Raw genomic sequence first — 16,495 nt, 5'->3', positions numbered from 1 at the left:
GAGAGGTGGGTGGGGGATACTGGGAGATGCTGGGAGATACTGGGAGGTGGGTGGGGGATACTGGGAGATGCTGGGAGATACTGGGAGTTGGGTGGGAGATGCTGGGAGGTGGGTGGGGGATACTGGGAGATACTGGGAGTTGGGTGGGGGATGCTGGGGGATACTGGTAGTTGGGTGGGAGATGCTGGGAGGTGGGTGGGGGATACTGGGGGATACTGGGAGTTGGGTGAGGGATGCTGGGGGATACTGGGAGTTGGGTGAGGGATGCTGGGAGATGCTGGGAGTTGGGTGGGAGAAGCTGGGGGATACTGGGAGTTGGGTGGGAGATGCTGGAAGTTGGGTGAGGGATGCTGGGGGATGCTGGGAGTTGGGTGGGAGATGCTGGGAGTTGGGTGGGGGATGCTGGGGGATACTGGGAGTTGGGTGGGGGATACTGGGAGCTACTGGGCAATGCTGGGAGCGCCCCTCGGGCTCAGATGGAGACGCTGTTCTCGGTCTCCAGTGGGTTGAGGTAGTTGTATCTCAGCGTGACCACGTGGTTCCTCTCCTCGATGAGTTCGCGGATCTCCTCCAGCTCCGCCCGGAAGGTCCGGAGGATCCGGCGAGGTTCCGCCTCGGTGAAACGCTCCTCCGGGTACTGGCCCAGCAGCCTCTGGGAGGGACGAAGGGACGGGGACCCATCAGCTTGGACCAGTTGAGGTGACTCAAGTCAACTGGAGGCTGCTGGGAACACTGGGAGCCCTGGTGGCCGCCACCATCGTAGATTCACGACCTTGTAGGGCATCTCTTGAGGTTCCTCAACCCACCGTTTCTCATGGGACATCATCTCTTGAGGTTCCTCAACCCTCCCAGAGCCACCATTTCCCATTGGACATCATCTCTTGAGGTTCCTCTACCCTCCCAGAGCCACCATTTCTCGTGGGACATCATCTCTTGAGGTTCCCCAACCCACCGTTTCTCATGGGACATCATCTCTTGAGGTTCCTCAACCCACCCAGCACCACCGTTTCTCATGGGACATCATCTCTTGAGGTTCCTCAACCCACCCAGCGCCACTGTTTCTCGTGGGACATCATCTCTTGAGGTTCCCCAACCCACCGTTTCTCATGGGACATCATCTCTTGAGGAACCTCAACCCACCCAGCACCACCGTTTCTCATGGGACATCTTCTCTTGAGGTTCCTCAACCTGCCCAGCACCACCATTTCTTGTGGGACATCATCTCTTGAGGTTCCTCAACCCACCCAGCGCCACTGTTTCTCGTGGGACATCATCTCTTGAGGTTCCCCAACCCACCGTTTCTCATGGGACATCATCTCTTGAGGAACCTCAACCCACCCAGCACCACCATTTCCCATTGGACATCATCTCTTGAGGTTCCTCAACCCACCCAGCGCCACCATTTCTCCTGGGACATCATCTCTTGAGGTTCCTCAACCCACCCAGAGCCACCATTTCTCCTGGGACATCATCTCTTGAGGTTCCTCAACCCACCCAGCACCACCGTTTCTCATGGGACATCTTCTCTTGAGGTTCCTCAACCTGCCCAGCACCACCGTTTCTCATGGGACATCATCTCTTGAGGAACCTCAACCCACCCAGCACCACCATTTCCCATTGGACATCATCTCTTGAGGTTCCTCTACCCACCCAGCGCCACCATTTCTCCTGGGACATCATCTCTTGAGGTTCCTCAACCCACCCAGAGCCACCATTTCTCCTGGGACATCATCTCTTGAGGTTCCTCAACCCACCCAGCACCACCGTTTCTCATGGGACATCTTCTCTTGAGGTTCCTCAACCTGCCCAGCACCACCATTTCTTGTGGGACATCATCTCTTGAGGTTCCTCAACCCACCCAGCGCCACTGTTTCTCGTGGGACATCATCTCTTGAGGTTCCCCAACCCACCATTTCTCATGGGACATCATCTCTTGAGGAACCTCAACCCACCCAGCACCACCATTTCCCATTGGACATCATCTCTTGAGGTTCCTCTACCCACCCAGCGCCACCATTTCTCCTGGGACATCATCTCTTGAGGTTCCTCAACCCACCCAGAGCCACCATTTCTCCTGGGACATCATCTCTTGAGGTTCCTCAACCCACCCAGCACCACCGTTTCTCATGGGACATCTTCTCTTGAGGTTCCTCAACCTGCCCAGCACCACCGTTTCTCATGGGACATCATCTCTTGAGGAACCTCAACCCACCCAGCACCACCATTTCCCATTGGACATCATCTCTTGAGGTTCCTCTACCCACCCAGCGCCACCATTTCTCCTGGGACATCATCTCTTGAGGTTCCTCAACCCACCCAGAGCCACCATTTCTCCTGGGACATCATCTCTTGAGGTTCCTCAACCCACCCAGCACCACCGTTTCTCATGGGACATCATCTCTTGAGGTTCCTCAACCTGCCCAGCACCACCATTTCTCGTGGGACATCATCTCTTGAGGTTCCTCAACCCACCCAGCGCCACTGTTTCTCGTGGGACATCATCTCTTGAGGTTCCCCAACCCACCGTTTCTCATGGGACATCATCTCTTGAGGAACCTCAACCCACCCAGCACCACCATTTCCCATTGGACATCATCTCTTGAGGTTCCTCTACCCACCCAGCGCCACCATTTCTCCTGGGACATCATCTCTTGAGGTTCCTCAACCCACCCAGAGCCACCATTTCTCCTGGGACATCATCTCTTGAGGTTCCTCAACCCACCCAGCACCACCGTTTCTCATGGGACATCTTCTCTTGAGGTTCCTCAACCTGCCCAGCACCACCATTTCTTGTGGGACATCATCTCTTCAGATTCCTCAACCCACCCAGCGCCACCATTTCCCATTGGACATCATCTCTTGAGGTTCCTCTACCCTCCCAGAGCCACCATTTCTCCTGGGACATCATCTCTTGAGGTTCCTCAACCCACCCAGCACCACCATTTCCCATTGGACATCATCTCTTGAGGTTCCCCAACCCACCGTTTCTCATGGGACATCATCTCTTGAGGAACCTCAACCCACCCAGCACCACCGTTTCTCGTGGGACATCTTCTCTTGAGGTTCCTCAACCCACCCAGAGCCACCATTTCTCCTGGGACATCATCTCTTGAGGTTCCTCAACCTGCCCAGCACCACCATTTCTTGTGGGACATCATCTCTTGAGATTCCTCAACCCACCCAGCGCCACCATTTCTCCTGGGACATCATCTCTTGAGGTTCCTCAACCCACCCAGAGCCACCATTTCTCCTGGGACATCAGCTCTTGAGGTTCCTCAACCCACCCAGCACCGCCGTTTCTCATGGGACGTCATCTCTTGAGGTTCCTCAACCCACCCAGCGCTGCCGTTTCTCGTGGGACATCATCTCTTGAGGTTCCCCAACCCACCGTTTGCTCATGGGACATCATCTCTTGAGGTTCCTCAACCCACCCAGCACCACCGTTTCTCGTGGGACATCTTCTCTTGAGGTTCCTCAACCTGCCCAGCACCACCATTTCTTGTGGGACATCACCTCTTCAGATTCCTCAACCCACCCAGCACCACCATTTCTCATGGGACATCATCTCTTGAGGTTCCTCTACCCTCCCAGAGCTGCCGTTTTTCGTGGGACATCATCTCTTGAGGAACCTCAACCCACCCAGCACCACCGTTTCTCGTGGGACATCATCTCTTGAGGTCCCTCAACCCACCGTTTCTCATGGGACATCATCTCTTGAGGTTCCTCAACCCACCCAGAGCCATCGTTTCTCATGGGACATCATCACTTGAGGTTCCTCAACCCACCCAGAGCCACCGTTTCTCGTGGGACATCATCACTTGAGGTTCCTCTACCCTCCCAGAGCCACCGTTTCTCCTGGGACATCATCTCTTGAGGAACCTCAACCCACTGTTTGCTCATGGGACATCATCTCTTGAGGTTCCTCAACCCACCCAGCGCCACCGTTTCTCATGAGACATCATCTCTTGAGGTTCCTCAACCAACCAGCGCCACTGTTTCTGGTGGGACATCATCTCTTGAGGTTCCTTAACCCACCCAGTGCCACCATTTCCCATTGGAGAACATCTCTTGAGGTTCCTCAACCCGCCCAGAGCCACCGTTTCTGGTGGGACATCATCTCTTGAGGTTCCTCAACCCACCATTTCTCATGGGACATCATCTCTTGAGGTTCTTCAACCCAACCAGAGCCACCATTTCTTGTGGGACATCATCTCTTGAGGTTCCTCAACCCACCCAGTGCCACTGTTTCTCGTGGGACATCATCGCTCGAGTTTCCTCAACCCACCCAGAGCCACCATTTGGGGAGGTCACGGTGGTGGGGCACACTCACCGTGTCATCGAGGCGGGAGCTGAGGAGGATGAGGGCCACCAGGATGTTGGCGGTGGTGTCCACCTCAGGGATGGTGTCGAGGAAGTGCTGGAGGACGGTCTTGCCCTTGGCTGTTGGCGGCGGGTGGCGCATGGAGGAGGGAGCGTTGGGGATGAAGGCTCCCAGGTCGTACTGCAAGGGGGGAGAGGGCGGTGGCAGGAGAGGACATCGTGGTGGCATGGGGATGGGGTGGATGGGGACGTTCTCCAGGCATGGATGGGGACATCCCACTGTCATGGAGATGGGATGGATGGGGACATCCCTCCAGCGCGGAGATGGATTGGATGGGGTTGTTCTCCTAAGGCGGGGACATCCCTCTGGCATGGGGACAGGTTGGATGGGGACATTCTCCTGGGGTGGGGACATCCTTCCAACATAGAGAAAGGATGGATGGGGACGTCCCTTTAGCATGGAGATGGGTTGGATGGGAATGTTGTCCTGAGGTGAGGTGGGGACATCCCACTGTCATGGAGATGGGATGGATGGGGATGTCCCTCTGGCCTGGGGACGGGTTGGATGGGGACATCCCTCCAGCATGGAGAAGGGTTGGATGGGGACGTTCTCCTGAGGTTTGGTGGAGATGTCCCTCTGGCATGGGGATGGGTTGGATGGGGATGTTCTCCCGAGGTGGAGCGGGATGGGGACATCCTTCCAACATGGAGAATGGATGGATGGGGATGTCCCTTCGGCATGGAGATGGATTGGACATGGATGTTCTCCAGGGATGGATAGGGATGTCCCTCTGGCATGGAGATGGGACGGATGGGGATGTTCTCCTGAGGTGGAGTGGGGTAGGGACATCCCTCTGGCATGGAGAAAGGATGGATGGGGACGTCCCTCCGGCATGGAGATGGGTTGGATGGGGATGTTCTCTGGGGGCTGTGGTGGGGATGTCCCACTGTCATGGAGATGGGATGGATGGGGATGTCCCTCTGGCATGGAGATGGGTTGGATGGGGACATCACTCCAGCATGGAGAAGGGTTGGATAGGGATGTTCTCCTGAGGTTCGGTGGAATGTTCCTCTGGCATGGGGATGGGTTGGATTGGGACATTCTTCCAACATGGAGAAAGGATGGATGGGGATGTCCCTTCGGCATGGAGATGGATTGGACAGGAATCTTCTCCAGGGATGGATGGGGATGTCCCTCTGGCATGGGGACAGGTTGGATGGGGATGTTCTCCTGGGGTGGGGACATCCTTCCAGCATGGAGATGGGTTGGATGGGGATGTTCTCCTAAGGTGGAGCCGGGTGGGGACATCCTTCTGGCATGGAGAAAGGATGGATGGGGATGTCCCTCTGGCATGGAGATGGGTTGGATGGGGATGTTCTCCTGAGGTGAGGTGGGGACATCCCACTATCATGGAGAAGGGATGGATGGGGACATCCCCCTGGCATGGGGACAGGTTGGATGGGGACATCACTCCAGCGTGGAGATGGGTTGGATGGGGATGTTCTCCTGAGGTGGAGTGGGGTGGGGACATCCCTCTGGCATGGGGACAGGTTGGATTGGGACATTCTTCCAACATGGAGAAAGGATGGATGGGGACGTCCCTTTGGCATGGAGACGGGTTGGATAGATCCCTCCAGCATGGAGAAGGGTTGGATGGGGACGTTCTCCTGAGGTTTGGTGGAGATGTCCCTCTGGCATGGGGACGGGTTGGATGGGGACAATCTCCTGGGGTGGGGACATCCTTCCAGCATGGAGAAAGGATGGATGGAGACATCCCTTTGGCATGGAGGTGGGTTGGACGGGGATGTTCTCCAGGGATGCATGGGGTTGTCCCTCTGGCATGGAGATGGGATGGATGGGGACATCCCTCCAACACGGAGATGGGTTGGATGGGGACATCCCTCCAACACGGAGATGGGTTGGATGGGGACGTTCTCCTGGGGTGGGGTGGGGACATCCTTCCAACACGGAGATGGGTTGGATGGGGACGTCCCTTTGGCATGGAGATGGGTTGGACAGGGACGTTCTCCTGAAGCTCAGCGAGAACGTCCCACCGTCACGGAGACGGGACGGATGACCACATCCCTCCGGCACAACGCAAGGTGGGACACGCGGACATCCACTCCGCCTTAGGGTGGGGGACATCCCTCCGGCACCCAGAGGCCCCGGAGGGGGCCACCTCTCCAGCGTGGGGTTTTTTTTGGGGGGGGGACATCTTTTTTTGGGCACAGACGACACCGAGGTCCCACCTGCCCGTTGTTGACGGCCGCGTGCTGCACCGAGCAGGTGAACACCACCATGGTGAGGAACTTGCCGAGCTCCGCCACCGTCTGAAACGAAGACGGGATACCTGGAAGGCGGAAAAGGACAACGAAGAACGTCAAGGATCCCATCCTTCCTCCTCCCACCACCCTTAGGGACATCCCGGAGCACCCATGGGTGCAGGAACACCCTACCCGAAGAGGTCCTGCTCAAGAAACCGTTGACGAAGATGTCCATCACCCACGCCTGCAGCTCAGCGTCCTCCCGTACGGCCGCGTCCTCCTTGTAGTAAAAATCCACGATGGCGGAGACGAACCTACTCGGAGGTGGGATGAAGTTGACCCGAGGTGGTCCCGTAGCACCCATGGGACCACCCGATCCCGGTCGTCACCCACCTCTGGATGGTTTCCCAAAGGATCATCCCATCGTCCCGGTAGTGGTAGTTGGGAATTTGGGTCACGCCGCGTTGGCGGATGTCGTCGGGGAGGCAGAGGGAGGAGTAGGTGACCTTCTCCAAGCCCCGTTGGACCAGTAGCACCAGTCCCTCGTAGGTGGCACCCGAGGACTGGTGGGGAGGGCGGCATCCATGGGTGGCACCGTGGCCTGCCTCCACCCCCCTCCCAGTGCTCCCAGTATACTCCAGAGCCCCCGGTTCTTCCCCAGCTCCAATGCGGTCTCTAGCGTCCCCCAGGTCTCCAGGGCTCCCCAGTGCCCCCAGTATACCCCACTGTCCCCAGTGCTCTCTTGTGTCCCCCAGCCCATGCTCTCTAGCGTCCCCCAGTGCTCCCAGCATAGTCCAGTGCCCCAAGAGCACAAGTACTCCCCCAGTGCTCCCAGTATACTCCAGTGCCCCGGTCCTTACCCAGCTCCGACACGGTCTCTAGCGTCCCCCCAGGTCTTCAGGGATCCCCAGTGCTCCCAGTCTACCCCAGTGCTCACAAGTGCTCCCAGGGCACCAGTGCTGCCAGTACCACCACCCCCAGTGCTCCCAGTATACCCCAGTGCCCCCAAGTGCTCCAAGAGCACAATTACTCTCCCAGTACCCCCAGTATACTCCAGTGCACCCAAGTACGCCCAGTGCCCCCCAGTGCTCCCAGTAAACCCCAGTGCCCCCCAGTGCCCCCAGTCTACCCCAGTGCTCACAAGTGCTCCCAGGGCACTGGTACAACAAGTATCACCCCCCTCCAGTGCTCCCAGTATAGCCCAGTGCCCCCAAGTGCTCCAAGAGCACAAGTACTCCCCCAGTACCCCCAGTATACTCCAGTGCTCACAAGTGCTCCCAGGGCACCAGTACTCCAAGCACCACCCCATCCAGTGCTCCCAGTATACCCCAGTGCCTGCAAGTGCTCCCAGGGCACAAGTACTCCCCCAGTGCTCCCAGTATACTCCAGTGTCCCTGGTTCTTCCCCAGCTCCGACACGGTCTCTAGTGTCCCCCACGTCTTCAGGGCTCCCCAGTGCCCCCCAGTGTTCCCAGTCTACCCCAGTGCTCACAAGTGCTCCCAGGGCACCAGTGCTCCCAGTACCACCCCCCTCCAGTGCTCCCAGTATACCCCAGTGCCCCCAAGTGCTCCAAGAGCACAAGTACTCCCCCAGTGCTCCCAGTATACTCCAGCACCATGGTCCTTCCTCAGCTCCGACATGGTCTCTAGTGTCCCCCAGGTCCCCAGGGCTCCCCAGTGCCCCCAGTATACCCCACTGTCCCCAGTACTCTCTCGTGTCCCCCAGCCCATGCTCTCTAGTGTCCCCCAGTGCTCCCAGTATACCCCAGTGCCCCCAAGTGCTCCAAGAGCACAAGCACGCTCCCAGTGCCCCCAGTATACTCCAGTGCACCCAAGTATGCCCAGTGCCCCCAGTATACCCCACTGTCCCCAGTGCTCTCTCATCTCACCCATCCCATGCTCTCTCGTGTCCCCCAGTGCTCCCAGTATACTCCAGTGCCCCTGGTCCTTCCCCAGCTCTGACACGGTCTCTAGCATCCCCCAGGTCTTCAGGGCTCCCCAGTGCTCCCAGTCTACCCCAGTGCTCACAAGTGCTCCCAGGGCACCAGTGCTCCCAGTACCACCCCCCTCCAGTGCTCCCAGTATACCCCAGTGCCCCCAAGTGCTCCAAGAGCACAAGTACTCCCCCAGTGCTCCCAGTATACTCCAGCACCATGGTCCTTCCCCAGCTCCAACACAGTCTCCAGTGTCCCCCAGGTCCCCAGGGCTCCCCAGTGCCCCCAGTATACCCCACTGTCCCCAGTGCTCTCTCATGTCCCCCAGCCCATGCTCTCTAGCGTCCCCCAGTGCTCCCAGTATACACCAGTGTCTCCAGGTGCTCCCAAAGCACCAGTACTGCAAGTACCCCCCCAGTATCTCCCAGTATACTCCACCGTACCCAGTGCTCCCCAGGCCCTGCCCGTGCTCTCTAGTGACCCCCAGGGCCCTCTGTGCTCCCCAGTACCCCCCAGCACTCCCAGTATATGCCCAGTGGTCCCGACTGCTCCCAGGGCACCAGTAGCCCAGGTAACCCCCAGTACCCCCAGTATATTACAGTGCCCCCCAGTGCCCCCCCCCCAGCTCTCCCAGTATACCGTAGTGCTCCCAGTATATGCCCAGTAGTCCCGACTGCTCCCAAGGCACCAGTAGCCCAGGTAACCCCCAGTACCCCCAGTATACTACAGTGCCCCCCAGTGCCCCCCCCCAGCTCTCCCAGTATACCATAAGTGCTCCCAGTATATGCCCAGTAGTCCCGACTACTCCCAAGGCACCAGTAGCCCAGGTAACCCCCAGTACCCCCAGTATACTACAGTGCCCCCCAGTGCCCCCCCCCAGCTCTCCCAGTATACCGTAAGTGCTCCCAGTATATGCCCAGTAGTCCCGACTGCTCCCAGGGCACCAGTAGCCCAGGTAACCCCCAGTACCCCCAGTACACTACAGTGCCCCCCAGCCCTCCCAGTAGACCCCAGTGCCCCCCCCCCAGCCTTTCCAGTAGACCCCAGTGCTCCCAGTACATGCCCAGTGGTCCCGACTGCTCCCAGGGCACCAGTAGCCCAGGTAACCCCCAGTACCCCCCAGTATCACCAGTACCCCCCACTGCCCCCAGCATACTACAGTGCCCCCCAGCCCTCCCAGTAGACCCCAGTGTCTCCCCCCCAGTGCTCCCAGTAGACCCCAGTGCTCCCAGTACCCCCAGGGCTCACCTTATCGATGACGCCGCCGGGGTTGATGAGGACGCTGCGGGCCAACGTGTTGATGTGCAACGTGAAATGGAAGTGGGGGATGAGGAGCTGGCGGCGGAGAACCGAGATTTTGGAGACGACCAAGCGGAACGACGACGGGTGGGAGGGGGGAAAACTGGGTGATCTCGAACTGGTTGGTCCCGAACTGGGTGAACTGGGACCTTTACCTTGAAGATGGGGTGACAGGACGGCAGTTGGCGTAGGGTGGCGACGGCAAAGACCTCGGCGAAGAGGTGGGTCCTCAAGAGGTGGGCGAGGAGCTGGTGGCTGTAGAAGTCGGCGTTGCGCACCCAAGTCTTGGCCAACAGCCAGTCCCACTCGGCGTCGCTCGGTAAAAAAACGGGGCAGGAGGGTCCCGGCGTTTGACCGAGCTGCGGGGACGTCACCGGCGCAGTGGGATTATCTCTGCCGCCATCGTGGCGGTGGGATTATCTCCGCCGCCGTCGCGGCGGTGGAAGTCATCTCCCGTTTTTTGGGGTTTTTTTGGGGTGGGAATGTCTCTACCTGGATGGCGATGGGACGTAGGAGCCCGTCGGTGCCCTGGTGCAACAAGCAGAGCGGCGCGGTGATGTATTGCTGGCGCCCATGGATGGTGCCGGCCGGGATGTCCTCCAACACGTTGTAGTCCACGATGAAGATTCGACCTTCTCGCATCTCCTTATCCAGGTTGGTGCCGCCACCCAAAAAGTTGGCCACCATCTCCGGCGTCACCGGGAATTTGGCCGGCAGCGCCGCGCATTGCCGGATGACGATGGGGTTGTTGCCATTGAGGAACTGGTAGCCGAAAAAGTCGTCTTCTTGCCAGTGGGCGGCCACGTACTCAGGGACTATGGGGGTGGCCGGACGTCAGCGCCCAACTGGCCACCCTCCACGTCGAGCTGGGACACCCTGGGTGGAAGTTGGGGGGGACACACACACAAAGCACCCACCGATCTCCCTGCCCTTCGTCCGGGAGAAGATGCTACGCATCTCATCCAGGCTTTTCCAGGAGGTGGGTCTCACCAGGAACCCTGCCAGAAGGTGGGAGGCGGTTCTACGGGAGAGAGGCGGACCTCAGCACCCACCATCCCTTCCCCAGCACCGCTGACGTTCCTCTACCCCGTCATCCGGGTCCTTCCCCAACTTGGGGCGTTACTCACTGGAAGACGAGAAGACCGTTGAAGTTGGTGGCCCTCACGCAGGAGAACTGAACGTTGGAGTCCAGCTCAAAGACCGAGTCCACGTTGAGGCAACGGGGCCAGCCCTCGGCAAAGGTCTTCCACCTGCGGGCAGGGACGGGGGGACGGGCGCCGGCGTCACCGCTGGCCAAGCCACCCTGACCATGGTGGGCTTCCATCCCTACGTCCCTGCTCTTACTGGTAAGCCTCCTGCCGCGCCTGCAGCTCCTGCCGCCGATGCTCCTTGAGGATCTCCAGCTCATCGTCCGCCAGCTTCTTCCCTGGAAAGGAGAGGGGGTGAAGGTTGGACCTCCTGGCTAGCAGAAGAGGATGAGGATGAGGATGGGATGTATCCTACCGGAGCCCTCCCGGAATTCCACCGTGATGACCCCTTCCAGCCACTGGTAGCAAGGGAAACGGTAGAGGGTGCCATCGGGGCCCGTCACGCGAACGTCCTTGCAGAACCAGGCGTCCTCCAAGAAGAGCCGCCACTTGTGAAGGCGGATGAGGACAATGGGCCCCAGGTCCTGCTCGCAGCGCACGGTCAGATCCTTCTCCTGGGACAGAGGGGCAACGGCTTTGGTGAGGGGGGTGGGGCGTGGCAGCTGCCCCGGCGTGGCACCAGGAGATACGGCCATGTCCCACCAGCAGCGTCGGTGCTCAGGGCATCCCCCAAGGATTTCCTCAATCCCCGCCAAGACCCTTCCCACCATCTCCAGGACCCCTTTTGTCCACAACCCCAACAGCAAGACCCCTTCCCACCACCCCCCAATGACCAAGACCTCTTCCACCATCCCACCACCACAAAGACCCCTTCCCAACATCCCTCCCAAGACCCCTTCCCACCATCCTCCTCAGGATCTTTGTCCTCCATCCTCCCAAGACCCTTCCCACCATCCCCGTAACCGCTTTCCTCCACCACCCCCACCACCACAAAGACCCCTTCCCACCATCCCTCCCCACCAGGACCCATTCCCACCATCTCACCACCACCAAGACCCCTTCCCTCCATCCTCCCAAGACCCTTCCCACCATCCCCAGGACCCCTTTCCTCCACCACCACCACCAAGACCCCTTCCCACCATCCTCAGGACCCCTTTCCTCCACCACCACCACCAAGACCCCTTCCCACCATCCTCCTCAAGCTCTTTTCCCCCCATCCTTCCAAGACCCTTCCCACTATCCCCAGGACCTCTTTCCTCTACCACCACCACCAAAACCCCTTCCCACCATCCCTCCTGACCAAGACCCCTTCCCACCATCCCACCACCACCAAGACCCCTTCCCACCATGCCCCTCAGGATCTTTTTCTTCCATCCTCCCAAGACCCTTCCCACCATCCCCAGGACCCCTTCCCACCACAACCACCACCACCACGAAGACCCCTTCCCAGCATCCCTCCCTCCCAAGACCCCTTCCCACCATCCCCACCACCACCAAGACCCCTTCCCACCATTCCCCTCAGGATCTTTTTCCTCCACCCTCCCAAGACCCTTCCTACAATCCCCGTGACCGCTTTCCTCCACAAGCCCACCACCAAGACCCCATCCCACCACCCCCCAACCACCAAGACCCCTTCCCACCACCACCAAGACCCTTCCCACCATCCCCAGGACCCCTTCCCACCACCACCACCACCACCAGGACCCCTTTCAACCATTCCCCTCAGGATCTTTTTCCTCCATCCTCCCAAGACCCTTCCCAATATCCCCAGTGCCTCTTTCCTCCACCACCACCACCAAAACCCCTTCCCACCACCCTCCTCAAGATCTTTTTCCTCCATCCTCCCAAGACCCTTCCCACCATCCCCAGGACCCCTTCCCACCACAACCACCACCACCACGAAGACCCCTTCCCACCATCCCTCCCTCCCAAGACCACTTCCCACCATCTCCACCACCATCAAGACCCCTTCCCACCATTCCCCTCAGGATCTTTTTCCTGACCCTCCCAAGATCCTTCCAACCATCCCCGTGACCACTTTCCTCCACAAGCCCACCACCCCCACCACCACCAAGACCCCCTCCCACCACCCCCCAACCACCGAGACCCCTTCCCAGCATCCCTCCCCACCACCAAGACCCCTTCCCAGCATCCCCACCACCACCAAGATCCCTTCCCAGCATCCCCACCACCACCAAGATCCCTTCCCAGCATCCCCACCACCACCAAGACCCCTTCCCACCATTCCCCTCAGGATCTTTGTCCTCCATCCTCCCAAGACCCTTCCCTCCATCCCCAGGACCCCTTTCCTCCACAACCCCAACACCAAGACCCCTTCCCACCATCCCCACCACCACCAAGACCCCTTCCCACCATCCCACCACTCCCACCACCACCAAGACCCCTTCCCACCATCCCCACCACCACCAAGACCCCTTCCCACCATCCCACCACTCCCACCACCACCAAGACCCCTTCCCACCACCCCCAACACCACCAAGACCCCTTCCCACCATCCCCAGGACCCCTTTCCTCCACCACCACCCCCCTCCAAACCTTGAAGGTGACCCAGCCCTTTTCCCACCCTCTCCAACAAAATATCCATGCCGGGACCTCCCAGGACAGCCCGTGCCACCCCTTCATGTCCCCACACTTACCGTCCCCGGCAGGAACCAGTGCTTGATGGCTGTCCGTTGGCTCTCGCCGCGGCTGCCCACCAAGGTGATGGAGATGGAGTTGTTGGTTCCGGCTTTGAGGATGTCGCCCGTTGCCACCTTCACCTTGTAGACGGCCATGGCGAGCTCCACCGAAGACGCACTGCAACATCCAAGAGATGCCTTCAAAAAGCAACCGGCCGTAGGGGCGAGAGGTTTTTTGGGGGGGGGCGGAAACCCGCTGGTTTGGGTGGTTTGCATACCGCGAGCCCTGCAACCGTTGCACAAGCCGGGCGGCCGGTCCTTCTTTCTCAAGAGGAGATGTTATCAGATGATCGTTACTGGCCCGTATCCGGCATATCTCATCTCAACGGATGTGGCCGTAGGGTTATTACTCAAGCGGTGGTCACGGTGGGGTGGCCATGGGCCTGTCCTGCCTCCCCAGGGCCTTCTCCGTCTCCTGCCATGTCCCTGTCCATGCCACCATCCCCAATTCACCGGCTGCTCAAGGAATGCTGTGGAGCAGCGGTCGCAGGGCCAGCAGGGACTTCCCAAAGGAAGACGACGGAGCAACTAACCCTGGAAACCACTTCCAGGCACGTAAAGGATGAGAAAAACATCAGGAGGCATCGGCATGGCTTCACCAAGGAGAAGTCACGCTCATCCGACTCGATAAAACATCTACGACGCAACAACTGCCACGGGGAGAGCAGCGGACAGTTGTCCACCTCGACGTTCAGGAAGATTTTCAACACCATCTCCCGTTAGATCCTCCTAGAGAAGCCGTTGTAGGGGTTGGTTGAGCAGCCAGATGGGTTGTCAACCGGCAAGATTGGAGATGACCCCAAAGTGGTAAAAGTGGCTGAAATGCCCAAAGTCTCCTGCTGCCACCCAGAGAAACCAGTAAGCCGGAGAGATGGCCTGATGGGAACATCACGGGGTTCCTCTGCTGCTGCTGCGACAACCCCCAGCACCAGGACACAGCGGGGACACGTGGTTGGAACATAGTTTGATAGAAAAGGTCCTGGCGGACGTCAAGTTGACTGTGAACTTGCCGCAAAGGCAGGTCACGGTGGAGGGAGGTGGTCCTGCACCTCCATGCTGGTGAGGCAACACCTGGAGGGCTGGGCTTCCCAGTACAAGAGACTGGAGAGAGTCCAGAGATGATGATAAAGAGACTGGGGCAGCTGGTGCCATAGTCAAGGTTTGGGCTTCCGTGATTGTGGATCTACCTTGGCGAAGCCAGGTCTGTCGGGAGATGACGGGATTCACCTGACCAACTGGGACAAGACGGTCTTCGCCAACAAGTTGGTGAAACCTCTACGGAGAGCTTGAAAGGAAACTTAGGGAAAGGCCACCGAGATGTTGACGAGACTGGAGGACCTCTCGTAGGAGAGGCTGATGGAACTGGGAGAAGACACTGGAGAGATCTCATCCATGTCTATAAACACCTGCGGGGAGGGTGGGGAGAGGACAGAGGTTTGGGCATGGACCTCCTTCTCCAGGAAGATGAAGAGAAGGAGTTCACCGCATGGGTCAAACCCTTGACGGCACTGGGGTATACTGGGAGCACTGGGGGGACATCTGCAGTCCTCTTCCTGCCCCTGGCCATCTGCGGAGGCCGGTGGCCCCCTTGAGCCCCACGGTAGCCCCTGTGAAGGTCCGGTGGCACCCACAACGCCAGCCAGATCTCCACCACCATTTGAGGAACGACACGAAACCAAGACGGGTCCTTGAGCGTTTAATGATGCTGGAAAGGGAGAGGAAGGAACGAGGCAGGACAAGAGGCCACCGCTGATGGGCATGGGGGGGACGCAGAACCACTCTCCGACCAACGCTGGGGTGGTAGAGAGGCTTCCAGCTCCTCGGATCCCGTCCGTGGGGACGATCTCCCAAGTTCTTGCTGCGGCTCAGTAGGGTTGGAGGGACAGGGACGTTTGGGATCGGAGGCTGGAGCTACTTCCAGCAGCCCACAGGCAACTGGTGCGTTGCCCCCGGAGCTGGGATTAGCGGTAGATGTTTCCTCTGCGCCCAACGGGGACGAGCCACCAGCAGGGTCGTTGCGAGAAAGGGGGCTAACGGCTGCCTTGGGCTGGCCTCTCCTGGCCGTAGGCGGAGACATTGATTTGACTGGTCTTTGCAGCCGTCCTCCAGACGGAAAGGATCTTCCCGACAGGAATGTCGGGGTCCAGGGCATCCGTCAGAGTGACCACAGTCGTGGTGGGGAAATCTTTGACTTCCAGGAAGAACATAAAGGCGTACTTCAGCCTGTGGGGGAGGCGGAGCAGAGCGGTGAGCGGGTGGAGGTGGGATGGGTGGCCCACCAACCCCGGCAGCTAGCCACAGCCAGCGTTGGCTGCCAACAATAAGCACTGTCTCGGTCAAGGTCGCCGGTCAATGGCAGCTTTCAACGGTGGCCAAGGTTGCCGGTCAACGACGGCCAACGCCTCGTGCTAAAGGCCGCCCTTGGGTATCTCCAGGGGCACCAGGACCCAATGGGGTGGCTGATGGCTGAGAAATACGAAAAAAACCTCTTCCCATCAGGGGTGATGTCACCTCGGGACAGCCCCCAAAACGAGCGTCTCCAAAGACAAAGAGATTCACAAAGACGCAACCAGACAAGGCCTCGAGTAACCCGCCTGGGGCAGGAGGACGCGGCCCGGAGACCTTCAGAGGTTTCTCCTCAACCAAACCCTCCCAGGAAGCCGCGACTCCTGCCGTCACTCCGGCAGTCCCAGGATACGACCCGGGACTTACTCGTGTTCGGGTTGATATCCGGACAGCGCCACCGTGATCATCTCGTGCAGCTCAATGAGGAAGAGGTCGAGGTTGGTGTTGGACAAGGAGGAGGCCAAGGCTTTCGCCTCGTTTGCCTCCAGCTGCCCCTGGAACTCCTTGGGTACCAGGCAGAAGGGATCCTGCAAAGACCACCAGCT

At 59.2% G+C, this 16,495-nt stretch overlaps 2 protein-coding genes across 3 annotated transcripts in view; both read right to left on the bottom strand.

Moving 5' to 3' along the window:
- Positions 1-327: 327 nt before the first annotated feature.
- LOC138683161 (polyunsaturated fatty acid lipoxygenase ALOX15B-like) lies at positions 328-14,093 on the bottom strand. Its single transcript, XM_069774683.1, has 13 exons — positions 13,563-14,093; positions 11,321-11,519; positions 11,162-11,243; positions 10,945-11,067; positions 10,735-10,838; positions 10,310-10,632; positions 9,973-10,176; positions 9,767-9,853; positions 6,979-7,148; positions 6,778-6,899; positions 6,571-6,671; positions 4,331-4,501; positions 328-652 (listed from the first exon to the last, which is right to left on the bottom strand). Exons 1-13 carry the CDS (start codon positions 13,818-13,820, stop codon positions 473-475), a joined length of 2,124 nt encoding a protein of 707 aa, XP_069630784.1. The 5' UTR covers positions 13,821-14,093; the 3' UTR covers positions 328-472.
- Positions 14,094-15,286: 1,193 nt separating this feature from the next.
- Positions 15,287-16,495, bottom strand: part of LOC104314754 (E3 ubiquitin-protein ligase rnf213-alpha-like) — a 44,388-nt gene continuing 43,179 nt past the window's right edge. For both annotated transcript variants that reach the window (XM_069774689.1, XM_069774688.1), the window contains 2 exons: positions 16,317-16,477; positions 15,287-15,827 (listed from right to left, as the gene is read on the bottom strand). In XM_069774689.1, the coding sequence (XP_069630790.1) occupies positions 15,635-15,827; positions 16,317-16,477 (354 nt within the window). In that variant the 3' untranslated portion in view covers positions 15,287-15,634. The remainder of the gene's footprint in view (positions 15,828-16,316; positions 16,478-16,495) is intronic.

Source organism: Haliaeetus albicilla, chromosome 31, assembly GCF_947461875.1.
Source record: "Haliaeetus albicilla chromosome 31, bHalAlb1.1, whole genome shotgun sequence".
Classification (NCBI taxonomy): domain Eukaryota; kingdom Metazoa; phylum Chordata; class Aves; order Accipitriformes; family Accipitridae; genus Haliaeetus; species Haliaeetus albicilla.
The sequence above is the reverse complement of the archived record's forward strand: the minus strand, read 5'-3'. Positions and strand labels throughout refer to the sequence as shown.

Excerpts from the sequence above, each read along its gene's own strand:
- LOC138683161 (XM_069774683.1), bottom strand. The coding sequence starts at position 13,820 with ATGCAAACCACCCAAACCAGCGGGTTTCCGCCCCCCCCCAAAAAACCT. Across the intron at positions 11,520-13,562 it reads ACTGGTTCCTGCCGGGGACG|GAGAAGGATCTGACCGTGCG; the intron begins GTAAGTGTGGGG and ends CCTCTGTCCCAG. Across the intron at positions 11,244-11,320 it reads GGAATTCCGGGAGGGCTCCG|GGAAGAAGCTGGCGGACGAT; the intron begins GTAGGATACATC and ends TCTCCTTTCCAG.